The sequence below is a fragment of the Coniosporium apollinis genome (assembly GCF_000281105.1).
Source record: "Coniosporium apollinis CBS 100218 chromosome Unknown supercont1.16, whole genome shotgun sequence".
Lineage (NCBI taxonomy): Eukaryota > Fungi > Ascomycota > Dothideomycetes > Coniosporium > Coniosporium apollinis.
In genome coordinates, this window is record NW_006913278.1 from 271,625 (window position 1) to 296,510 (window position 24,886).

Consider the following 24,886-nt stretch of genomic DNA (forward strand, 5'->3'; position numbering starts at 1 on the left):
CTCATCCTCCATCCTCTCTCTACCAACTTCATTCGCTCCCTCCGAACCGCCCACCGTCAGAATGCGCTCCACTGTTTCTACCACCCTCGCCCTTGCGGCTCTGACCGCCTCGGCCCTCGCCAAAACCGACCTCGGCGGCTGCGTCTCCTCCTCCACCCGCGACGCCTACAACCAAGCCTCCATGATCTGGTACGTCCCGTCATCCGGCGAGATCTGCGAGCTCCTCGACTGCGGCGGCGGGCGCGCCCCGGCCAAGACCACCGTCCCGGGCTGCGGCGCCTATCAGGGCACCGCGACGTACAGCCCACGGTTTCTGCCGGGCTGGGGCGCCGGGCCCACCAGTGCCGCGGCGGCGACGAGCGCCGAGGCTGTCGTGACGAGCGCGCCTGTGGAGACGAGCGCGGCGGCTGTGGAGACCATGCCGACGTTCGCGGAGACTAGCGCACCGGCGGCTGTGACGAGCGAGGCGGCGACGAGCGCGGTGTTCTCGAGCGAGGGCGGCATGGAGGTCATGCCTAGCTATACCGACGTCGCTAGCAGCGCTGCGGCTGTTACGTCTGTGGTCGAGAGTTCCGCACCTGCCGCATCTTCTCACGCGGAGATGTCGTCAATGTCCACCCTCACGACCGTGCCGGCTGGTGCTGTTACCTCCCACGCTGCTTCTGCGTCCTCGGTGGTGGCAATGCCGAGCAGTGGCACCTCGACTGTTGGGGGAGGGCGCAACGCGACTGTCACCACGCCTGCGGCTTCTTCTTTCACCGGCGCTGGTGTACCGCTTGCGGGAATCAATGGCGGGTTCGCGGGATTGGTCGTTGGTGTTTTGGGCTGGTTAGCAATGTTGTAGGCTGGTTCGAGCATTGGTGGACCTAACGGTGTTGTGTTTGGGTGTTATCCTTCGTAGGCCTCGAGAGGTCGTTTTGTATAGACACCATCATAAAGAGACGGGTGTGTTAATGATAAATCTTATCTATGAGTCGCTGCTGTCGTTGTTCACGCTTGCCCTCGTCTTGCACGGAGACCTTCTGCGGTGTAATATGTTGACTAGAAGTGACGTTACTGATACATACTAACAGCTAGATGATTAGCCCTGCCGTCAATGTACGCAAGGCGCTACACAGCCGACGTCCTCTACACCGACTCGCTGCCCACACTATCAGTCCTCTCACTGACAGCCCCCTTATCCGGCATCCCCATCTCAGCACGGTGAACGTCATCCTGCCTGGCCCTGCGGGCCTTGCGGGCCCTAGCTCTCTCCGCCAGTTTCCTATATGCCAGGATGAAAAGCACTACAGCTGTGCCGACAACAATGCCGCTGATGACTCCACTGACCGCATAAGCAGCCGGATTCCACTTCGTCGTAGGAACACTATACACCATGCAGAACCCCTCGGTGCTCTCGCAGGCCTCGCACCACTCCTTCACGCTCGTGACGGCTCGCTTCCCCATTTCAGCGACGAACTCGCTCCACGGCAGCGCCGTCTCACTCCTCCCGAACAACGGGAACGCCCGCAGCTCCTCCACGTCCGAGCCGTTCCTGAACAAAAACCTTACGCTCACGTCCTCAAGCGCGGGGAAAACTGTCACGTTATTCTCGGTGAAGATCTCGAACGCCATGGTGGACGCATAAGCCGGCAAGCCATAGAAGTCCGTACTCGCAGCCGTCAGCTCGGCGAGCCCGAAGAAGGACAGAAAAGTGTCGTAGCTCCCCGCCAAGAGGCTGAACTTCCGCCTTCCATGCGTCACGACCGTCTCGTTGAGCCGTGCGAGTACCGCGCCAGCGAGCGTCGCGCCGCCGATCGCGCGCATCGGCTCATCCCGGCCGTAGTTGGCGGCAAACTCGGCGCTGTCGGCGAGGGTGCGGAGGCGAGCGAGGTCAGGCGCACTGATGTCGTGGCTGATGGCGTGGTTGGCGGGGGCGGATGAGGCGTTTTGGATCGAGGCGGTGTTGAGGAGGTCGTAGATGTCGTAGGCGTTTGCGTAGGTTAGGTTGGCGGGGTTGTAGTCGTGGACGTTGCGGAGGGCGTCCCAGAAGCGTGCGTAGAAGGGGGCCGTGGCTTCGGTTCGCTGCTGGAATTCTGGGCTGGCTTTGAAGGAGGAGGAGGCGCGAGTGTAGGCTGGACAGCTGTCGTCGCCCTTGAGCCATATGCTGTTGGGGGACGTCGAGGGCTCGCTGCGGATATGGACGTATTGATACCCGTTTAGCGGGTTGGTGTAAGCGGAGCCGTTGGCGAGTGTCAATCTGGTGACTTCCTCAAGCGGTGGATAGAGGCCTTGCAAGAAGGCGGTCGTTGTGTCGAGTAGTATCTATGTCGAGCCATCAGTCGAGCTTCGACGGACGTTTGTAACTGCCCGTTGGCACACCTTCTGGTCTGGCGCGCTCGCGTAGACCTGCGATGAAACATATTTGTCCTCGGATACCCCCAATATCCGCTTGGGGGAATCTGAATCAAGGTAGATGCCACGATAGTCCTGGCCCACCTGGAAGTTTTGCTGGGCCCCCAGGCTCGTCAGACTGTAGCCCGGAAAGTGCTTCGAGGTTCCTGTACAGTGTCGGTTACTCTAGCTCCACTATGGAGCCGATTACAAAGACATGTCTCGCGCAGCAGCTACTCACTGTCCCCGTGTCGCGTAAACACAGTCACGCCCAGAATAGTCTCTCCCAGCGCAGCCCCAATCGTCGTGCTCACAGCAAGAAGGGCGAGGTTTGAGAACATGGTGACGACTTTGCTTGTTGGAGGATTGCCTGCTCAATTGGTAGTGCAAATAGGGTAGACGACAACGGTTCAGCAGTCACGGCAGTGCTTGAGGCAAAAGGGCAGCAACTCCCTTCCTTTATCTACGACATCTTTATCTACAACATCGTGACTATCTATGTACCCCTGTGCCTTGGTGGAAGCATCTCCGCGGCGGGGTAGCTAGGTACGAGTAATCCTGCCTCAGGCATCCACAGCGCCACCTCCGGAAAACCATCTCCACAACACGCCGCAGTCCAACTTCGCATCACCGAAACCATCATTAGGAGCGCCATAAAGCCACGATGCCAGCATCACCGTCTCCAGATCCACCCTCTCCACGTCGCAAACCCCGACCTCCACCCTGATCACCCACCATGATCACCCCACCCCCGACCGATCTTGTCTGGGTCGCCTCGCGCATCACCAAGCCCCAGAACCTGACCCCCTCCGCCTTCTGCGACTGGTACGAGAACACGCACATCCAGGAAGTGACGGCGCTCTCCGGGATCCCGTCCGCCGCGCGCTACGAGCTGCTGCCAGGCTTCGACTTCCCCGGCGCGCTGGCGCATCCGTGGTTGACGCTGTACGAGATGCGGGAGGTGGGGTTTCGGAAGACGGAGGAGTTCAGGGGGCTCAATGGGCAGAGCAGGCCTGATGAGAGGCTGCTGGAGAGGGTGTTTCGGAACGCGGAGTTTGATACTAGGTTTTGGCGGTGTGTGCAGGTGCATGAGGGGGTGGGTGTTAAAAAGGGTGGGTATGGGCCTTCTAGATGGGCGAAACAACGCTGCTGCCCCTTGTTGTGGGACCTGTTTCAATGACTTGTTGGAGTTGTGCCACTACTGCGGCAATAACCTGAGGCTTCGGACGAGTGTGAAGAGTAAGTCGTACTTGCTGATATCCGTACCTTTTAGGCCCAGCGCCCCTCATCATATCCGCCGCGCTCACCCCCTCCTCCTCCGCCGAAGCAGACTTTGACGCCTGGTACCGCCAAGAGCACGTCCCCATGATCTCACAATGCCCCGGCTACGTACGCACGCGGCGGTACCGGCTCGTCGACGCATCGCTCCTGCACGAGTTCGATCGCCGCGAGTCGCCGGCGCCCTCGTGGCTGGCGCTGCATGAGTTCGAGGGTACGGAGCTGCCGATGGCGGAGCTACTGAAGTGTGATGAGACGGAGTGGAGTAAAAGGGTTGTTGCTGGATTGGAGAAGATGGAGGCGGGGTTTTATCGGTTGAAGAGGGTTTATGAGGAGGATGTGGGAGCGAAGCTGTAGTCCTGATGGGCTGATGTATGAGATGATAGGCAGAGAGTTGGTCTTGGGCTGTAACTACTATCGCCGCTCCCCAGTATCCTCACCGCGAGAGTTTAGAGAACTTAGCATCGCAAGCATAGATACATCGGTCTTTGGATTGATCTGTTGTCACGGTGGTGAGAAAAACAGTGAGCACGAAAACTGGCCTCATTCTTCTATCCTATGGTTTGGGTTTTCTCGTCCTTCTCTGCATTTACTCCATCCCCTCAGTAGTCCCCCTACCCACGAGGGCCCAATGGCTGCTAAATTCAAATCACATAACGACACAAGGTCCCCTTCCGCCATTGCGGTACTTATGCGGAACTAGCATCATCTTGACGGAGCTGTTTGTGTGGCTGTTTGAAAGAATGTGATATCTCTTCGAGAGTGGTTGAATGTGTTGAAACGATTGATCTTTGCGAACGAGTGAGATGTTGGCCCTGAGCTAGGCTTGTATGAGCTTGGGAGATTCTAATCTCTTCTCTTTGTTGCGGATTTGCTGGGTGTCAGGGGGCCTTTGTTTTGGAGGGCAGGTCACGCTTATATGCTCTTTGTACGCTCTTTGTTCTTGTTCTATAGTGGGTAATCCAGAATTCCATTTGCACCATGGCGTCGGGAGACAGATCGATCTCTGTTGACGGCCATTTTCTAGGCTGTGAGAGTAGTTTCATGGGCTTTCAGTCCATTTCTGGGCTTATGTTTACAAAGAATCGTAACTGATTACGTATGCGTGATCAGCTTCCTGGCAACCATCTTAGGTGACCGCCGATTTGATTGAGTCCATCGTAAATCTCAAGACGGTCCTGCGTCGTGTCGCTCGGCATTCATCCGTTCATATCAGCATGTGGAACTAGCCTATGTGGCTGCTCATAGTGTTTAAGCTCATTGACCATGCTACGTGAAGAATGCTACACAGAGTCTACAGCTGTAATCCGATCAAAGACAGCTAATACAGAGAATCCCGAAACCGGGGCGAAAGAACATCTTGATTCACGAGATTAACGAGCAGACAGGCACGCAGTGCAGAAAGTCCGACAAAGGCAAGACAATAATGGCTTAGACTTCAATTCGGCCGTGAATATGTACGGATGAACAGCGATAGTACAAAGGACGCACAAGGTTCCGAGACACCATGGCAGTTCCAAAAGGACGGTTTCCAACCCCAAACGCAGCCCACAGAGCGCTTCCGTGATTCAAAATGACAAAACGCCAGCCATGCGACGCCAGATGCCTCCAGCCGCCACCCGCTCAAGTCCAGCCATCTCCCATATCGAATCTATACTTGAACGCATTCGGCACCTTGCTCTTCTCCGGCGGAATATGATTATGCTTCTTCTGCACCTTCAGCTTCGCGGCCGGGATCTTCCCCGACTTGCCGGAGGCGTCGACGCCGCGGCTCGGCTCGTCGGCACTCTCCAGCGTGCAACACTCGACGCCCTTGATGTACGCGCTGTTAAGCGCCTCGGTGATCGAGATGCGCATTTCCGGGACCGGGTGCAGCATCTTCAACATAAGGCGCTTGAGGCCCGGAACGTTCAGATTCATGAAAACGGGGCCGCATTTCGGCATGCCGTCTTTCTCGTCTCTGACCTTGCCGTCTGGGTGATTCGGGAGCCACTCGTCCCAGCCCTTCTTGAAGCGCGCGTAGTGCTGGTGCTTTGGATCTGCGGCTTCCCAGGGGGAGCCGCTGTAGGTCATGGTGAGGAAGACGATGGCGCAGGACCAGACGTCCAGCGGACGGGGGTCGTAGTCGCCTAGTAATGCGTTAGATGTGGATTAAATTTGGAATGGTGAATGCTTACCACTCTTCTGAAGCACTTCCGGAGCGATGTACGGAAGGCTGCCGCATATGCCAGGAGCACAGCGTCGGATCTCGCCCATGTTCTTCCCACACTCGCCTCCAGCTGCGCGAAGACCAGGATGCTCTCCGCTAAAGACTTCCGAAACGCCAAAATCGGAGATCTTGATGTGACCCTCGGAGTTCATGAGCAAGTTTTCGAGTTTAATGTCCCTGTGGGCGATGCCGTGGGTATGCATATACTCAATCCCGCGAAGCATTTGCTTGAAGAAGCAGAGGCGGTCGTCAAGAGAAAAATGCGATCTGAAGAGGCCTGCCTCTGCCATCGTATAGAGCTCGCCTTTGCCGCAGTATTCCATGACGTGGTTCCATCGGCCCCGATGAGTGCAAAGACGAAAGGTTTCGACGATGTTCGGATGATTCATGCTCTTAGCGATGGTATACTCCGACTTAATCTTCTGCAGGTATTCGCGCTCATTCTCATCGCTCGGATCACGCTCTCGGAACTCTTTCACTGCGACTAGTGCATCAGGCTGCCCCTTGCGGTTCATCAACCTGACCTCCGCAGTCGCACCTTTGCCGCACAGACTTCCGCGCTTCAAACCGAGCTTGCCCGACTTCTCAAACTCGTCGTACAACTCGCAGTAGTCCACGGTGAATTCGTCCGGCAGACTATAACTCAGTCTTCTGGCTTTCAAGCCTGCCCCTTGGACAGCCGGTCTTGAGACCGCATCTAGAAGACCAACGTCTGGGTCGTTCGGATCCTTCGGAACTCTAACCATAGACGGTAGGTTATCAGTACTGAGTGAGCGTCGCCTTCCTCCACGTGCTGCTGGAGGAGCCAAACTGTCCGTGTCATTGGCATTCCAGGTGAGCCGCGTCTTCGGTGGACCCGGTGGTGCTTCCATGACATCGAAACGAATCTCTGGTGCAGAGGGCTGCTGCGCGAAGTCTTGGCGGCTAAAGGGTTGCTTGTCGTCCATTGTCTGCACAGGAGACCCCGGAGAAGGCGGGGTGTTTGACTGCGAGGACTCGGGAGAATTCTTGGCGGACAACCGAAAGGAGCTAAATCTTCGAGTGGGTTGCGGTTGCTGCGGCAGTTGCGCTGGCTTCGTCACGCTGCTGTTGTTGGCTGCAGCCTTGGGCGGAGATGCATTTGCCGCACTATCGTCATCCTTCTTGTTCCGATGCAGATGTTTACTCATGAACGAGCCCACACGCTTGCCAAGGCCGGGCTTCGGCGTATCGTTGCTTGCTGCCTGACTATGCTGCGCGGTCTTGGTTGGTTGTGGAGCTGGAGCAGGTTTCGAAGGTGTTCGCGTGGGGATTGGCTTGGCGGCGCTGCTCGGTTGAACCATGGGGACATTCTGCACTTTGCCATTCTGCTGCGGGAACGAGTGCGGAACGGTATCGTTCGTCGGCGTAACTGGCTCCATGGGTTCGCTGCTCGTCTCGTGGCTCTCATCCTCCTCTAGTATTGGGGATTGTAGATTCGCCGTTCGAGCGTCAGGCGGGCTCCCGATGTGTAGCTGCGCTGTTGGGTCCGAATGAACCTTCTCCAACCTTGAGCCTACAGTGTGTTCCGAGAATCCGGACAACATGGAGGAGTGCCGAGCCGGTGCAGAGGCCATGGTGAGACTTGGCTGGTGCGGCGTTAGAGTGCTGCGAACTGCGATCTACGCAGCACGGAGGGAGGCGCTGGAAGTCGCGTCGATGGGACTGGGGAGTAGGGTTATAAAGTATGCGAAGGGCTAGCGGATGCAAAGTCTAACTGTATGGTCTAGGAGGAGGCAGACTGTGTACGGTTCCGCTGCAGCTACGCGCGCTGAAGTGAGCTGGGGCGATGAAACTCGGAGAAGCTCTTCGGTAAATGCGTAAACGCCGACGTGGAATCGTAGGTACAGGCGGCCGAAAGCTCCATGCGATTGATGATGAAAGGCTTGGTGAATTGACGTGCTCTGCGCGAAAGGTGGTTAAGCAGTGGGTGGAGGGGTGCTTTTTACATCGAGGAGCGGAAGGGAGCGACGGCCGAGCGTTGACGTTGAGTCGGGGTCTGAGGCGCCGATTGGCTTCAAGGGCAACCCTGGAAAAGCGGGCAGCTTCTTTTAGGTGTGCCGTGCAATTATTCAGCCCACGGATCGAGCAGGGCGCATGGAAGCCGCTCGTGTCGGACGTCTCCCGGCGATGTCGCAAGGCGAAGTGGAACACGCGAAGCCGCGAGAAGGGCCTGAAGACCCTCCTATGGCGCCCCTCCTGTTCTAATAATGAAGAGTTGAACAAGAGTTCGAAGCTCGAGCTAGCCAAGCAGCAAACAGCTAGTGTCACCCCACCTTGCGAAAGGGTCACGGCTGGTCAGATGCAGCCCAGGAGACCGTTGCCGACATTGAATTACCTATGAGTAAGGGTAAGGCAGATAAGGAACGCCCCGAAGAGTCGCCTGTTTTCACCTTTGGGCGAGGTGTGCTTGTTGAAGCTAGCTTGTGTGTGTATTCATCGCTGTTCTGCCTCATTGAGAGACTCTGTACCGGATTTTGCAGTTGTCAGCAAGCGTAATTTTTCAGCCTGATCATGTGCCTTCGTCCTCCCACACGGATATTATTGGCTTACGTAGGGCATCCTCATGCAGATGAGCTTCTGAGGCATCCTTTACGGTGAACCGCACTGTTCTTTAGTACTGCCTTATGGATGGCTTGCGGTCGTGGAGCCATGATTCGTCTGCAAACGTTCAGGTCGCACTTACGAACACCGGCTCCTGCACCGTCAGCGGATCTGAAATGCCCAGCTCCACATTTAGAACGCTTGTTCACGATGCCGCATTTTCCGCGCAGCCAAGCGGCTTCTAGAAAGCCAAGATATGTGGGGTGCTAAACGGCCAACGGTCGAAAACTGCCCCAGATGCTCCACCAAGCAACATCTTCCGGGTTTTCGCGAGGGCGTCGCCAGCTTGGGACAAACTATGAGCCCTCAATATCCAGTTGATCAATTTCATGACTGGTGCATTGAGGCATCGCGCCTCATGCCAGGGTGTTTGGCGCGTACTACTGCTGCGCGACGGCCGTTGTCGAGAGCCTGGAAGCGTCGTTGGCCGCTCCGCATGATGGTTCCATCTCACGAGATGCGGTACTTAGTGCGCCTTGGACCCCGCAATCCTTGGTGCGGGAGAGCGCCGTGGGTTTGCCCAGCACACCCGGGTGACGTTCGACCTCAAGCGCCTCGGTGAACCGATCTTGAACCGGCAAAGCACCGTTGCTTTCCGCGTTTCCCGACCTTTCCAGTCAGTTTGGGCAGTTCAGTCTACCCAAGTACTCTAAGAGTGTTGATGATTCACGATTCTTGCCACAGACGACGCCTGCGTCGATGAGGCCCCTGGTTTGCTCAGGAAGGCATCAAGGCTTTGTCCCTCCTGGCTGTAGAGACGAGCAAGGGTAGAGAACAAGGGTGCTTTCCTTAAGCCCTACATACGGTCAGCTGCGGTGATGTTGCTTCAAGTGTGGATTCAGTAAGTGCAGCTGAACCTGCGTTAGCCAGAGCCTGCTGCACTGTTGCAACCTCTTGTCGAATCAGGCAGAGCTTCTCTGCATCTGAGACTGATGCAGGCACATCTCCACGATCAGTGTGCGCACTGGAGTTTAGCCGCTTATTAGACATGAGATGTGGTGTAGCTGGATCTCGAGTACGATCGTGGGCCTGCATGCTTATTCGACCAGTCCTATTTAACGATGAATGTCTTTCCCTATCTAGTATCCTATTGTACTTTATCGCTATTTATAATGCAGCTTGCGGCAGCAGCTTCTTCCTCAAGCTAAGAGGCACTGTCCGTATCGAACATCCGATGTTCTATCGTTTGCGTTGTCTTCGACTCAATATACTTCGTCCAGCCGCCAGGTCTCATTTTATATACCATGTCCTGTTCCAATTAGCAGACAACTGCGCTGCAGAATATTACAAGCAGCTTAAGAGCCGTCTCCACAGTCCGTAAAAGCTCCACAACACTCTTCGAATGGGTGTTTTCTGCACTAGTGCAGGCTGCTAAGGAAGAGATCACATCCTACCTACAACTTCTCAGTATCCACTGGATTGTTTGGACATCGTGCTGCCTCAGTCCAGGCTCCGTGATTCGATCCACAGCACAATTTCATGTACATGACAGCGGTATCTACTTCCGCCCAGCCCTGATCTCGTTAATGTCATAACAACACCTGGTGCGCAAGCGATCGTTTGTGTCAAAGTCGAAAGCGTAAGAGTAAGAGAAGCTATTGGTCGAGGGGATCAATGCCAAGAATCACGTAAGTCACGTGACTGAACCAAAGAGTAAGTGCTTCCTAAACTCTCGCTTTCAGGATAAATCTCTCAGGAGCAAGAATCGAACGACAAAAAAGCCACAAAGCATCGCCCCGTCTCAGCCTCGCTGCAGGCCATCACCATATGTACGGCTGCGCCCTTTACGCGTGCGGCACAGTTAAGCGCCCGCGAAGCGTTTCATGGCTGTCCGTGCTCGCGCTGGTTCGCTGCGCCCCACCACTCCGGACAGTATGCGGAGCATAGCGCTGTTGAACGGTAGCTGAAGCCTTGCTCTGCTCAGGCAAGCGTTGGCTTCGATATGTTACACTTTCTGTTCCAAACTATGGATCTTTCTGGTACAGTCTCGCTTCGTAGTCTGCAATTCGTAGCGGATCTCTTCCACACAAACAAGATCCTTGTGCAGCCGGTAGTTAGCGTGCGCCATTTCCAGGGGTTGTGGTCTTCCGAACGTCTCAACTCCATATGCTCCGTTTGCTCCAGTTGAGGCTATTCAACCTTTTGAGCGATTCTATTGCATGCTATCCATAAAATCAGATGGCCGCTTTGATCCCTCGATCACGGGTGTGGTGAGTTTGAAGTAGTTATCTCGACAGAGCAAACCCCTGCCAAAGGCGCACGCTAACCACCGGCTGCAGGAGGATCCTGTACAGGAGCCTGAGGCTTCACGGGCTATGCAAAGCTTTGACGAAACCTCTGCTGGTTTACCGTACCGCTGGGCTTCCGTTTTTGATGCTCGGCAATACTTATCGTGCATTCTTGAAGGCTGTGCTGCCTCCACGCCTTTGTGGCGTGTATTGGATACTGACACAGAGCCTGTCTTAGACACATGAGGACAAAGCATATAACGTACCAAGGTAGGATGTGGGAACTCCCTCATCTCATTGATATTTGATTCGTGTCTGCCACACATCGGTGTGATTGCAGACACACTCATCCATCTAGCATCGCACAACTCTTGCAGCAGAAGCCATGTCGTTCTACTCACCAACCACAGGGCCTCATGGTCCGGCACTCTGGGATCCTGTAGCATCTCTGCAGCTGATTAACCCCGATAGAGAAAAGATAACCTGTGTTGGCTACGCACCGACCCAAGGGAGGAGATGTCGAAATCCAATCGCGGCACACAACATCTCAGCAGCGAAGGAAATACTTAACAGCCTTTCCCGGCGGATACCGCATGATGGACTCATGGAAGCAGACTTGCTCGACGTTGCCTCGAGGCTACTCTGCGTCCGCTACCATCAGGGCCAGTGGAAAGGGGTTGTCGAGCGTAAGTGGAAGCCATGCGTCCGGCAGGAACTTGGGTTCTATCTCGCGGAGCGAGCCCGTCCAGCACCGGTGCTTCAAGAAGCTGCTCCCGTACAGGCCTCGAATGAGAGTAGGTCATCGAGCGTGATGACAGTGTGGCCATCGTCGAGACAATCAACGTGGGGAGCTGCTACGCCACTTGCAACAATCGCTCAGGGCAGTCGGGCGCAAACACCTCAGGCGGCCGTCACCACACCCGCTCCTAACCAGTACACGTTGCCCGACGTATTATCAGCGCAGCCCGCGCCAAGAGAGCTGACGCTGCAGGCGGTTACGATACCGGACGAGCACGGCGTGCTTGAAGACAACCAGGTGCAGGAGAATGAAGTTCCAGAGGAAGCGGCGGGCTCAGGAACCGAGCCGCCAGCAGTCGTCTGCACAGCCGAACACGTAGCTCGCAGGTCCATTGAGGACAATTGCGTGATATGCCAGCGCAGCCTGGCGTTTGAGCCTCTGGAGAACCTCGTCTGGTGCAAGGGCCAGTGCGGCAAGAACCTCCATGTTGCATGCTGGCAGCAATGGTCCGAATACCTGCGCCGAGGGCCTTCACGCTGCGTATACTGGTAAGCGTCTCGCGTTCGACTTGTTTCTTGATGGAGACATCTTGTGGAAAGAGCATTGCTAACACTGCTTCAGCCGTGGTACATGGGCAGACCCGTGCGAGCATGACAGCGCCGAACCCGCCGACTCCTTCTGGTCCGTCAGCGATACTGGACTAGAGCGTTTGTTCGACCGTCAAACACACATCTGGTCCATCTGGAAGGCGGCGTCCGTTGACGATGCCGGATTAGAGCTTCTGTTTGACCCTCGGGGACACGCCTGGTCCGTCTGGACGGCCGGGTCTGTCGAAGATACTGGACTACGGCATTTGTTTGACTCTCGGACGCACGCCTGGTCTATCTGGAAGGCAGAGTCCATCAAAGATACGGGATTGCGACGTCTGTTCAACCGTCAAACGCACACCTGGTCCTTGTGGACAGCGGAGTCCATCGAAGATACCGGATTAAAGCGTCTGTTTCACCCTCGAACGCACGCATGGTCCATCGGAGCGGCGGGCGACGCGGTAGACGCAGGCCTCTGCCTGCTTTTCAGTCCATCGGGACAGCAGCGGCGCAGGTCAGGCCGGAGCACGCGTCGGTTCGACCTGTGGACTGCACACGATAACGGCCTGCACCGAATGTTCAATCCGCTCGTGTCCTTGGTCTGGGACGAGTACGTGCGAGTTTTCCGGCTGAGCGAGAGGCGAAGGTCGTAAATTGCATCTTTCAAGTTTTCTCACCCGGACACCCTGGCGGTGGACGGCATGCTGGGTCGTGCGTTTCAGATCACAGAGTTTCGTTGTTTCTTCCTGGTTTCAATTGGGTGGCTGGTGTCTGGGTGGCTGATGAAGCATGGTAATCATGAATGAATGGCCTCGGTGTCAATGTCGGAACTGCTGGCGATGTCTCGTCTTTCCCGTACCCCCCATCAGCAAGTAGCCAAATCAAGTTTCTTATCTTTCCTCATCGATTCTGTGGGCGAGCAGGGATGGTAATCGTCAAGTAAACAGTGGCAGTGGTCCGCATATTGGCGTGATTTTCTTCTAGCACGTGATGGTATATTAGCGTGCGACACGACTTGCTCATCCTCGCAAACGAAGGGAAGGTTGCTGCGAGGAGATACTTCCCCCAGCCGCGCCGGGTACGGGTCGGCCTGCCGCTTTACCGTGACGTCAGCACTAAACCACCGTGTTGTTTGACGAGCGGTGGTCCTCGATCATCGAATGCTTTGCTTTTCCGGCCAGCTTCAGCATCACCGCCTCAACATCAGGGATCTCCAGCCACTCACGGCCACCCCGCGTCCAGGCAAATTGTGGTTATCTCGTGCCGGGAGATGCTGTTGACAGGGCTGCAGCTGCCTCAACGCCACGTACTCACACCGGCGCGTGGCGAGAACTTGCCTTGGCCCGCTAACAGATGTCGCTTGGCTTATGGCTGCTCACTCCACAGGATCGGCGACGGACCTCGAAGACTGAAATTGCCCATCACGCAGCACGAGGCAGATCGATATGGGGCCCTGCAGTTACAAACCCATGCTGCTGGTAGGGGTCGCACAACCGTGCCACTTGATCTCCCTCGGCTCCAAATTCTGGGTCGCCCAAGCCCATCTCGTCATGCTGCGCTCCGTTACACGATCGCGCAGGGATAAAGCCAGCAAGCCGTGATATCTCACGAGGGCGGCTTGGTCCCCAGCATCCGCAAAGATTGCACAGTGTCGCGGCTACTGGCTGATTAAAAGAGCTAATGGCTTGATCTGCCGGCAGCGGTTGGCCGTTGGCGCTGATTTTCTGCGAAACACGCCTCCCGTTCCCTGTCCATTCCCTTCGCGAAGCACCGGATCCTCCGCCACTGGCGCCGCCTTTCCCTTCTCCACCGGCCTTTCGAAAACTGTTGCGCCGGAAATGCAATTTCTGAGCCGTGCCGTCATCCCTACGAGCTCTGCTGACCTCGACCCAACGACTTCGTCACCGCCGAGATGGAGCTCAGACGTTATTACCCCCTTAGACTCTGCTTGTCTTCCATCGTTCCCATATTCTACGTTTTTGATACCCATTTACCGTTGATCTAGCATCTATCCGTGGAGGCAGCAGGCTCTGTCCATTTTTCCTCGGTCTATTTGCTTATCGACACTGTAACTCATCTTCATCATGCCGAACTTCGACAAATTCAACCCAAGGACCCACACCAACAAAGACAGCAAACCCAATGCCCTCAAGAACCATCTTGTGGCCGCCTCGGGCGAGTTCGTCGGCACTTTTATGTTCCTCTACTTCGCCTATGCCGGACACCTGATGGTAGTCAACCAGGCTGCTGAGACCGCCCTGAGCAACAGTGCGAACAGCAGTCAGACTGTCATCTTCATCGGTCTTGCATATGGCATGAGTCTGTTGGTGACGGCCTGGGGCTTCTATCGGATTTCTGGAGGCCTATTCAACCCTGCGGTATATCTCCCCGGCTCTATAGTTGCAGGCAGGAGCTGATGGAAAGCAGGTCACCCTTGGCATGGTCCTCGCCGGTGCGCTGCCCCCAGTCCGAGGTCTCATCCTGCTCCCGGCGCAGCTTCTGGGCTGCATGGTTGCCGGAGGCCTCGTTTCCGCCATGTTCCCTGGAAACATTGCCGACGTCAACACCACGCTTTCTCCCGGCACTTCTATCACTCAAGGCGTTTTCATCGAGATGTTCCTGACCTGCCTGCTCATCTTCATCGTGCTCATGCTCGCTGCGGAAAAGAGCAAAGACACCTTCATCGCTCCTGTCGGCATTGGCCTTGCTCTTTTCGTTGCTGAAATTGCTGGTATGTCACCTTGCATCTTTCGTTCTTTCGCGGCCATTAAGAATGTTCCTGACCGCATGCAGGTGTCTACTATACTGGTGGCTCTCTCAACCCCGCTCGCAGCTTCGGCTGTGCCGTCGCCGCTAGGGAATTCCCTGGCTACCACTGGATCTACTGGGTCGGCCCGTTCCTTGGTGCCATCGTTACAGCTGGCTACTTCCGCTTTGTCAAGGCCATGAACTACGAGGAGGCCAATCCCGGCCAGGACTCTGCGGATGGCGATTTCGCGTATGATTGATTTTTGAAATTTTTAGCTCCGTTCTAACATTTTCTTGTATCTATAACGAGAACCACGCTGACTGTTTTGGCTGGCAAAAGTTAGGAGGGTGTTGGCGCCCGGCAGCATATGCAAGGGTTTGAAGAGCGGGGGCGTTGGCGGTTTTGAAAGCGTTCTGCGTTGCTGCTTCTCACGTTGCAATATTGGACATTGCCATGGTTCCTTACGGCACGTCGGACCTTTGAGCGGATTGGTTCATCGACTATAACCCCCAACACTAATACTCAAACTCCAACCACTACATTTACCTGCGGCAAATCAGCCATGGCTTCTGTCCGACGAGGTCGTATCAACATGACATCCAATGGACAATTTGCACCGTCGGCGATGGCTAAGGCTTCATCGCTTTCCCAACCCAGCCATCTCAGCGAGTACGATGGTGTAAATGAATAGGACTGAAGTCCGTTTAAGCTATTCCGTATTAGGCACCTTGGCATCCGTCTTCTCGCAAGACCTTGTCAGTAACACAGCGCTTGCAGCGTCTATCACTGTCGTGCGACCGCACGATCAAGCCACCATTCAATCAGCCCATCGTCACCATGTCTATGGCCTTAGTTTCCCAGTAGTTCATCTCTTGGAAGTATCAATGGAAAATCGCGTACACATTACACCGAGCACTTCAGACTCTCACAACCCCCTCTCATTGTACCTGCGCTCGATACCGCCGTTGTTCAGATAGTGCCGCATGTACGTCGACTTATTGTTCCCCAACAGTCCCACAACTTTCCACAGCTTCTGCTCTGCTCTCGCGGGAAACGGAAGAAATGAATCTAGGAGGGCCCTGATCACCTGGTCGTGGAATCAGGAGCTATACTTCAAGGCTATCGCTACAACCTTACATAGGCCTCACATAAAAATCCAGTAGTGTGGACGTACTTCTCTTTTGCGTTTACCAACCTGGCCGGCCCAGAATTTACTACATCGATCGGAGCAACACTCTCCTACTCACAAACCTTTACGGTTTTGACTGACCCTCAGCAGTAGATCATTGCTGTGTACCCCAAACTCTCCACCTTGTTCCCCGTACGACCGCTCTCGATCATGAAGACGAAATTGCACGTGAGAAGAATATGAGATACGTTGCAATCCCTCGCTTTGCAACCCTTTCTTTCCGCCCCCTCCTCCTGAAGTTGCCACTCTATGCTGCTCGCGCCGCTAGAGACAGCAGAAAACGTGATCTTCCTCGACATCAACGACGCGGGACGGACGGCCCTCATTCCTCACCGAGCAGCAGGTAGACGTACGCTATGAGAGCGACGAAACAGACACCACGACGGCATCTAATTCTCGAAGATAGAGGAACCAAAAAATGTGACCGCCCAACCCGACATCGAGTGAGGCCAAAAGTGTGCTCTTGATTCTGATTCCTCAACCCCCTTGTATAGCCCCTCTCAACCGTCCGCAAAGCGCCTGAGCTGGATCCACGCTTCAGGCGCGCGCTACTGTACAACCGCGTCGACTTCTCTTCTCCAAATCTAAGGACATGGCATTACAAGATGCTAGAAATACCGTGGTAGATGCTTGACCGCTCCTCCGCACGAAGCAACGCGGTAGCCAAAGGACCAAATTCAGGGCAAATGGGCCCCCAACACACACTTCTCGGCTGAACCTGACTTTGAAGAATAAAAAAGGCCTCGAGAGGCAGAAAAAAGAAACACCACCCCTCCTTGTTCGCGCTTCCTCCATCCATGCCCCTCTCGCTATCGCTGGGCGTGATCCTCAGTTTTCGTTTCAGCCTCCGCCTCCCCATTCTCTCGCACTTCAGATCCATCCCTCTCCCCCGCCTCAGCACTGCCATCACACCCGGCCCCCCGCGTTCCTGCCACGCCCTCCTCTTTCCTTCCCCTCCCCGTCTCCCTCTCAGTTTCCGGCTTTTTCTTCTTAGCGCCCGCGCCCGCGCCCGCGCTGGCAGGGTTACTCGGGTTGGTGCTACCGTCCACGGCAGGCTTTGTGGCTGCGTTCTTCTGAGCCTTGTCGCCGGCTTTGGGCGTAGCCTGGTCCTCGCTGTAGTGCTTCCACTTCCGCCAGCCGTCGAAGTCGATGAGGGCTTGCATGCAGCCCCACTCTTTGACTTTGCGCTCTAGCCAGACGAAGTTGACGGGCTGGTTGGTGTTGGTTAGCAACCGCATCTCATGATCGAGGAACTACCCTGCTCTCTGGCACGAAAAGGGATGTAGGAGCCAGACGAGGAAAGCAGGGAGAGAGAGAGAGGGAGAAAGCACACCTTCGTCAAGAAATCGTTACACCCCGCCGCCAGCGCCTCGTGCCGATCACTCTGCAAACTACTCGCCGTAAGCGCGACAATGATGACCGGGCTCTTGAACAGCTTCGCCGCCTCCAGCCTATCCTCCTCACCCACGACATGCCCGCCACTCTCCCCATCCGCGGCTCCATCCGCCGCACCCCCGCCCCCAGCATGGCCATGTCCATCCACCCCCGGCGTGCCCGAACTCGCCGGCCCATTCAGCGAAAACACACCAATGCCATTGACCCTCTCGAGCCGCCTGATCTCCTTGGTCGCCTCCAGCCCGCTCATGATGGGGAGCTGGATATCCATGAGCACGAGATGGAACCCCCCTCCTCGCCACTTGTCGACTGCAGCCCGTCCGTTCATGGCTGTCGCCCAGCGCACCTTGAGCCGCTTCATGAAGGCCTCGAGGAGCTTGAGATTGATGATGTTGTCTTCCACGATCAGCACGTTGATGGGCGGGACCGAGTTGTCGAGGAGGCCCATTGATTGGAGCGGGGAGGGCGCCGCGGCTGCTTCTAGCGGCGAGGGCTTGGGCCGACGTTTCCGGGCGCCGGTTGCTTTGGGCGCAGGGGAGGATACGCGGTTCGGGGTCGGGGGGGTCGAGGCTTGTCGGTTTGTGGGCGGCGCTTCGGACGCAGGGGGTGTGGGGAGCGGTGGCGGTGCTGGTATGGTGGTTGCGGGATTGCCGGGACGGGAGTCTGATGCTGTCGAGTCGCGGCGCTGGCGGGGAGGACGCGTGGAGAAGCCGGGGTTTACGATGGTGGTGGGGCTCGAGGTGTGGGTGCGGGTGCTTCTGGGCCGGGCGACGTAATGGGTGCGTGTGCGGCCGCCGGGAGAGGGGAGAGGAGGGATGGTGCCGGTGTTCAAAACGGCGATAGAACGATCGTGTGGCGCTGGGTTCTGTGTTGTGTGGGAGGCGCGAGAGTCGTGTGGGATTGTGGCGAGCGCTGCAGGAGAGTGCGCCATTGCTGCGGTGCCAAAGTAGTCCGTCCCGTTCTCCACAGGCCGCGAGGGCTCGTCGAAGTGGTACAGGTACTGAGGGCCGGGACCAGCACGAGGCGACGGTTTGGGGGTTCGTCGCTGGGGAATGTCAATGAGAAGGGCCTCGTCAACCTGTTGGCCGCCGGCGAAGTAGTGGTCCAGCGTCCGGCAGATCTCCTCCTCAGGTCCTAGCAGTCTCTCTTTATCTCTCGAGGAGTCTCGGGGTACGATGCGGAGGGTCAAGTCAGGGGCGTCGAACGTGCGGCCTAGGGAGTTGGCATATTTCCTGAGAATCATGTCCCGCACGTCATCAACCAAGTCATCCTCCCGTATCTGCACCAGTGTCGCTGATGCCCCGGGCCGCTTGACCCATGTCTTTCGGTGCATCATATTGGGATCGAAGGTGGATGGAGCGAAGTAGCCGTCCTGAGACGACGAAGTGGCCGGCCGCTGTTCTTGGTCGAGCAGTGACTTGACCACGCGTGTATTCGAGCTGTTTACCAACGACTGACGCCTGACAACACCCGCCGTAGGCCTGGACCTCACTGACGACTGTTGTGGTGACGGGAGCGGATGGGCGAGATCGAGGCTTTCGCGGGCGTCTTCGCTGTGATCATCGGCCGATGTTCTGGCAGGAGCGGTTGTATCCGGCGTAGGCTCCTCAACAGTGAGGATTGGCTGAGGCTTCTGCGAGACAGGCGTGGGCAGGTCGATGAGAACGCTGGTGCTGCTGCTGGCAGTCCCAGGTTGGCGAGCGCCAGAAAGCAAGGTCCCGGACCGGCGATCGGCGGTCGGCTGAGATGCTGAACCACGGCGGTGCTCGTGGTCGTTGTTCGACCGCACTGTGCCGTCGGTGCTGTCGAGACAGTGCAGCTGATGCTCCTTGACCTTGGCCAGCTTCGTCAAAGACGAAGACCTTCTGGGCTGCCGGCTGTTGAGCGCCGGGGGGCTGTGCGGTTCTTTGGCGACAGAGGCGGATCGCGCGGACGTGTTCGACGAGCCTCTACGCATCAGCCGCCGAACTTTTGTAAGGCGAGAGACCTTGAGGTCGGCCGCCATGCCTGCAAGCACTCGCTCAATCCCCTCGGCAGACGGAGCTGCGTAGAGGAGAACGTGAGGGCACTGTGGGGATAGGTTTACCGCGGGCTGTCAATTGCTCAGGCTGCTCATGGGCGTGCCGCATGCAAATAAGCTGGGCGGATGCCGGGAGTGCCGGGGACGACAAGCAACAGCAGAGATGAAGTAGTGGAAGCGCAGAGCCAGTCCAAAGGAGTGTATGATGGTCAATGTCACGAAGGAGTGAGGTGGATGGAGCGTATGAGTACAGGGCAGAGGGTGTCGGTGCAGGTGTTTTCTATGTACTGCTTTCCCTGCGCGCTGCGCGCTCACCATCTTCCCCTGTTCTCCTCTTTGCCACCACCAGATGCAGGACACGGGGGGGATATTGCACCCATGTGCAGAGCCTGCAATTGGCCGGCACGTGGGCACCGAGCGCGATTGTCAAGAGCGACAAGAGCGACGCGGCAGGAAGGTCGCAAAGTCGCAGAGTCGCAAAGTGGGCATGATATTCGCTGTCAGGCTGGCGGGCAGCCAAGCAGAAAGCCGGCGCAGCAGAGTAACTAAGGTACGGAGGTACCCCAGCCGAGCCACGTGACAGACGGAATCGTGAACCGAAAAGAGACAATCTTAGGACAAGACGGCCAGAGGTGAGCCCTGAAGGTGTTGATATTGCCTCCCCTCTTAACACCCCCAAACCACCAAACCACGCTCGAAGCGCTAGACACGTCTCTCTTTGCACAGCATTCTTTCTACGGAGACCATCGCCACACTCATCTCTCCGTGTCAGCCTTTAACGTTAGTAAACACTGCGAATCGCACCCCAACCTCAACCCCGGAATCTTCTAGTCCCGCAAGCGCTTTTCACCCCTACCAACCCCGTCACCCCCACCCGCATCCCCTTCACAGGGCGCGTCACTGGATCGCAGACGTAGCAACTGTTGCCGTGGAAGCTCCCAATCCGAACGAACGGCAGAATCATCGAACACAGAGCCACCGCAAGCTCCTCGGTACAACGCTCACTGGCCCCGGAGAGGTGGTGGACGTGAAGCGGCCTTGAGCCAGCGAAGGCTCGGCAATACAAGAAGCACGCGGCGAAAGTGCACACATGGCCGAGTACGGCTCGCAAAGGGGACGAGAATACGGTCGTCCTCCCAACTATGGCCACGCCTCGCCAAACCAGCGGGATGCCGCCTTCTCATCCATATTCGGCGCCGCGCCGCCACCAGGAAGATCTCAGACAATGACCTCTCAGACTTTCCAGCAGCCTTCCCCAGACCGCGCGCAGACAATGTCCACGCAGACCTCGGACACGATGCAAAGAGCGCCACCGATGAGACAGCAACAGAATGGCTATGGACCCAGTTCAGGAGGCGGCTACCAAACAAACGGTTATGCGCAAGGCCAGCAACCTCCTGAAGGGTACCATCAAGGGCAACGGCCAGCCGATGGCGTTACAAAACCAACAATACCACAACAGTCGCAGCAGCCGCAGCCTCAGTACCTCCCGCAGCCAATGCGCCAAAACCGCCGCCCATACGGCGCTCCGGAGCGTCTCGATGCCCGAACCTCACCCCCTCAACAGCCGCCATACAACAAGCCCATGCCACACCGTTATCCGGGTGGACCTCCGGGTGCTGCGCTCAACCCAGACTCTTCCCGCTCCTACTCCCTAGCCTCCGGGCAGCGGCCCAACTTCCAACCACAAGGCAACAGCTATCATGTTGCCCCTGCCCACGCCTTCCGCCAGCAACCATACATGAACCACCTCGCACGCACCACTGCCCAAGGCCGCGTCGTCCCCGAGCGGCCAGACGAGCGCGCCATGTCCATGACCTCGCACGCGCGTGATGCTGAGTACGCACAGACAATGTCTGGGAGGGTGATACCGAACCGCCGGCGGGAATCCGCTGGGCCAGATAGCATACTGGGCGCAGACAATACCTCCTCGGGTGGTATACATCCTCCGCAGCAGCCCATAAGCCCGCCCGGATCCAAGACGCGGACGTCGAGGGAGGGTAGCTTCTCGGCGAATCACAGTCCCAGAACACCGAGTATGGCGAGCACAATTGTTTCGCCAAGCGAGGAGAACTCTAGCTTGACGCTCAGGCCGGGCGTGAGCAAGAGCAACAGCTCTGCGACGCAGCAGACGCAGGCGCAGATGGTGACTCAAAGGAGAGCGCCGCTAGTATATGTCGCGCTCCTCTCCAGAGTCGCAGACAGCTTTCGGGAACTGATCAGCCTGCAAGAGAAGGAAAAGGACGGCCTGGTGTACAAGAGCGCATTCTCTGGGGCCGAAGCTGTGGATCTGTTCGCTTACATCATCAAGACCACCGACCGGAACTTGGCTCTGCTGCTTGGCAGGAGTTTAGACGCGCAGAAGTTCTTCCATGATGTCACGTATGCGCATCGGCTGAGGGACAGCACGAGCGAAATCTACCAGTTCAGGGAAACGTTGGTGGAGAACGAGTCGGAGGTCAATGGCGTGTTCACGCTCCTCACAGAATGTTACTCCCCAACGTGCACAAGGGACAGGCTGTGCTACTCCATCGCGTGTCCCAGGCGGTTGGAACAGCAGGCAAGGCTAAACATCAAGCCACAACCTGGCCTGAAGAGGGAAGACTCGAGGACGAGTTTGCACGAAGACCACAACGAGGAGGTCAAGCTTTGGATTAACACCGTTCCTAAGGAGATCGCTGACAGTGTACCGGATCGAGAAAAGAAGCGACAGGAAGTCATTTCCGAGCTCATGTATACGGAGCGCGATTTCGTCAAGGATCTCGAATACCTCCGCGACTTCTGGATGAAACCGCTGCGCACCAACCCGTCGATCATTCCAGAACATCGACGAGAGCGCTTTGTGTCCACAGTGTTCACGAACTGTCAAGAAGTATACATGGTCAACTCACGCCTAGCGGAGTCTCTGACCCGGCGTCAACAGCAAAACCCGGTTGTTCGCAACGTGGGCGATATCTTTCTAGAATACGTCCCGCGCTTCGAGCCCTTCATCAAGTACGGCGCCAACCAACTCTTCGGCAAATGGGAGTTCGAGAACGAGAAACGTACTAATCCGGCCTTTTCCCGCTTTGTGGACGAGACAGAACGTCTCAAGGAGTCGCGCAAGCTTGAACTCAACGGCTATCTGACGAAGCCCACAACGCGACTAGCGCGGTATCCACTACTTCTAGATAACATTTTCAAGTACACTGCGGACGACAACCCCGACAAGACCGACATTCCCAAGGCGGTGGCGATGATTAGAGAATTCTTGAGCAAGGTCAACGTTGAGTCTGGCAAGGCTGAGAACCATTTCAACCTTCTCTCGCTAAACCGAGACCTCAAGTGGCGGCCGGGAGAATACGTGGACCTCAAGTTGACGGAGGAGAGCAGGCAGCTTATCTTCAAGGGCGGACTTAAGAAGAATCCGAACGACCAGACCACGGAAATCCAGGCGTACTTGTTCGACCACGCTCTCCTGCTTGTGAGGCCAAAGAGTGTCAACAAAAGGGAAGAGATGAAGGTCTACCGCCGCCCCATCCCGCTGGAGCTGCTGGTCATCACGCAGATGGACGAGGTTCTGCCGAAAATGGGCATCTCAAAGCGTCCTTCCTCGTCTTTGATACCGGGTGCCAAGTCTAGCAGCACAATGCTTTCGACGACGTCGACTAGCAACAAACAGCAGCAGGGATACCCGATAACTTTTAAGCATTTGGGCAAAGGAGGTTACGAGATTACGCTGTGGTGCTCGAGTCAGATCCAGCAGACCAAGTGGATGGAGCATATCGAGGCCCAGCAGCGGAGTCTTAGGGAGAAGAGTCAAGTCTTCAAGAAGGAAATTCTGAACGAGGGATTCTTCACTGCAGCGATACGGGTGAACTGCTGCGTACCCATCGGTAAGCCTCCCTTTACATCTGCAATTATGCTAAGACCATCGTCATGGGGCGCTTGCTAACAAGAACCCAACAGATGGCGCAAGGAAGTTAGTATTCGGTACCGACTTCGGCGTCTACATCGCCGACCGCAAACCAAAGGACGCATCTCAGAGACCTCGGCGCGTCCTCGACGCCAAATCCGTCACCCAAATCGACGTCCTCGAAACGCACTCCATCCTCCTCGTCCTCTCGGACAAGACGCTGTACTCGTATCCCCTCGACGCGCTGGATCCAGAAGACGGCCAAGGCGGCGTCGGCGCTGCAGGGCTGGGCGCCGCGGGCCTGGGCGGCAAGCGTGGACGGAAGATCTGCCATGCAAACTTCTTCAAGGCAGGAGTCTGCCAGGGCCAGCAGCTCGTTTGTGCGGTAAAGACTAGCGCGCTGAGCAGCACGGTCAAGGTGTACGAGCCGATGGAAGGCATGGGCCGGAGCAAGAAGAAGGGGTTCGCGAAGATGCTGCAGGGAGGGCAGGATGTGCTCAAACCGTTCAAAGTACGTGTCCCCTCGCTTTCCAGGCGCTCGCATGTCCCAGTCCCGCAACTGCTAACCAGCGAACCCAGGAATTCTACATCCCAACCGAAAGCACCAGCATCCACTTCCTGCGCACCAAGCTCTGCGTCGGCTGCGCGCGCGGCTTCGAGATCGTCTCCCTCGACACGCTCGAGACGCAGGGCCTGCTCGACCAGGCCGACACCTCGCTCGACTTCGTCCTGAGCCGCGAGTCCATCAAGCCCATCCACATCGAGCGCCTGCAATCTGAATTTCTGCTCTGCTACACCGACTTCTCCTTCTTCGTCAACCGCAACGGGTGGCGCGCGCGGCCTGAGTGGAAGATCGAGTGGGAGGGCAACCCGACGGGCTTTGCGCTTGTGCTGGGGGGCCAGGGGGGATGGGTTGTCGCGTTTGAGAGCTGCTTTGTGGAGGTTAGGCGGTTGGAGACGGGTGGGGTAGGGGTTATTGAGAGGGGGAGGAATGTTAGGTTGTTGCATGCGAGTTCGCGGGAGGTACGTCAACACATTCCCCCCTTCTCCTATATCGAGAAAAACTAGCTGACTGCGTCCGAATCAGATCTTATACGCCTACGAAGACGAAATGGGCGAGGACGTCATCGCCAGCCTGGACTTCTGGGGCCGGCCAAGCAGTCCGGCGTACTCGCGGCAGTCGCAGTCTCCGGACTCGACCCCGACAAGCACTGACAAGCGCATATCTGACAAGGCGTTCTCATAATAACCCCTTTCCTTCGCGGCGATATGAAGAACCGGGAAACCGCAGAGACGCCCACGCGACCGCGTAGTTGGTCTTGTGAGACTAGTGCCTATGCTCTAGTGGTTCATAAGATCCGCTTTGACCATGTTGCGCCTGTCGTTCTTTCGCGTGCTGCGAGTCGTTGTTCTTGTCATTTGGAGGCGTTCTGTTTTCTCTATACGCTCCTGTCTTGGCTGAGACGTGTCTTGGAGTCTCAAGTGCGTGCATTGTGATCTGCTGCTGTTCAGTCTGCTAAATCGTCGGTTGGTCTGTCAGGCTGGTTATTCGGCCTTGTCTGGCCGGTTCGGAGGAGCATCCTCCGCGTATGTCCCGGGGTT

At 56.7% G+C, this 24,886-nt stretch overlaps 8 protein-coding genes across 8 annotated transcripts; 5 read left to right on the forward strand and 3 right to left on the reverse strand.

Annotated features, from left to right (window-relative positions):
* Nucleotides 1–61: 61 nt before the first annotated feature.
* Nucleotides 62–844, forward strand: W97_03853 (uncharacterized protein; the record flags this gene model as incomplete). The annotated part of the gene is made up of 1 exon (XM_007781747.1): nt 62–844. The coding sequence occupies one exon, from the start codon at nt 62–64 to the stop codon at nt 842–844; it is 783 nt and encodes a 260-aa protein (XP_007779937.1).
* A 284-nt stretch (nt 845–1,128) lies between these two features.
* On the reverse strand, nt 1,129–2,714 carry W97_03854 (uncharacterized protein; the record flags this gene model as incomplete). Its single annotated transcript, XM_007781748.1, has 3 exons — nt 1,129–2,304; nt 2,362–2,540; nt 2,615–2,714. 3 exons carry the CDS (start codon nt 2,712–2,714, stop codon nt 1,129–1,131), a joined length of 1,455 nt encoding a protein of 484 aa, XP_007779938.1.
* Nucleotides 2,715–3,109: 395 nt separating this feature from the next.
* On the forward strand, nt 3,110–4,008 carry W97_03855 (uncharacterized protein; the record flags this gene model as incomplete). Its single annotated transcript, XM_007781749.1, has 2 exons — nt 3,110–3,485; nt 3,647–4,008. 2 exons carry the CDS (start codon nt 3,110–3,112, stop codon nt 4,006–4,008), a joined length of 738 nt encoding a protein of 245 aa, XP_007779939.1.
* A 1,266-nt stretch (nt 4,009–5,274) lies between these two features.
* Nucleotides 5,275–7,455, reverse strand: W97_03856 (HAL protein kinase; the record flags this gene model as incomplete). Its single annotated transcript, XM_007781750.1, has 2 exons — nt 5,275–5,780; nt 5,829–7,455. 2 exons carry the CDS (start codon nt 7,453–7,455, stop codon nt 5,275–5,277), a joined length of 2,133 nt encoding a protein of 710 aa, XP_007779940.1.
* A 3,640-nt stretch (nt 7,456–11,095) lies between these two features.
* Nucleotides 11,096–12,689, forward strand: W97_03857 (uncharacterized protein; the record flags this gene model as incomplete). Its single annotated transcript, XM_007781751.1, has 2 exons — nt 11,096–11,997; nt 12,071–12,689. 2 exons carry the CDS (start codon nt 11,096–11,098, stop codon nt 12,687–12,689), a joined length of 1,521 nt encoding a protein of 506 aa, XP_007779941.1.
* A 1,431-nt stretch (nt 12,690–14,120) lies between these two features.
* W97_03858 (uncharacterized protein) lies at nt 14,121–15,044 on the forward strand (the record flags this gene model as incomplete). The annotated part of the gene is made up of 3 exons (XM_007781752.1): nt 14,121–14,414; nt 14,464–14,767; nt 14,830–15,044. 3 exons carry the CDS (start codon nt 14,121–14,123, stop codon nt 15,042–15,044), a joined length of 813 nt encoding a protein of 270 aa, XP_007779942.1.
* A 1,739-nt stretch (nt 15,045–16,783) lies between these two features.
* Nucleotides 16,784–18,702, reverse strand: W97_03859 (uncharacterized protein; the record flags this gene model as incomplete). The annotated part of the gene is made up of 2 exons (XM_007781753.1): nt 16,784–17,185; nt 17,308–18,702. The coding sequence occupies 2 exons, from the start codon at nt 18,700–18,702 to the stop codon at nt 16,784–16,786; spliced, it is 1,797 nt and encodes a 598-aa protein (XP_007779943.1).
* A 1,777-nt stretch (nt 18,703–20,479) lies between these two features.
* On the forward strand, nt 20,480–24,530 carry W97_03860 (uncharacterized protein; the record flags this gene model as incomplete). Its single annotated transcript, XM_007781754.1, has 5 exons — nt 20,480–20,824; nt 20,873–23,254; nt 23,328–23,795; nt 23,864–24,307; nt 24,372–24,530. 5 exons carry the CDS (start codon nt 20,480–20,482, stop codon nt 24,528–24,530), a joined length of 3,798 nt encoding a protein of 1,265 aa, XP_007779944.1.
* Between the last annotated feature and the right edge of the window lie 356 nt (nt 24,531–24,886).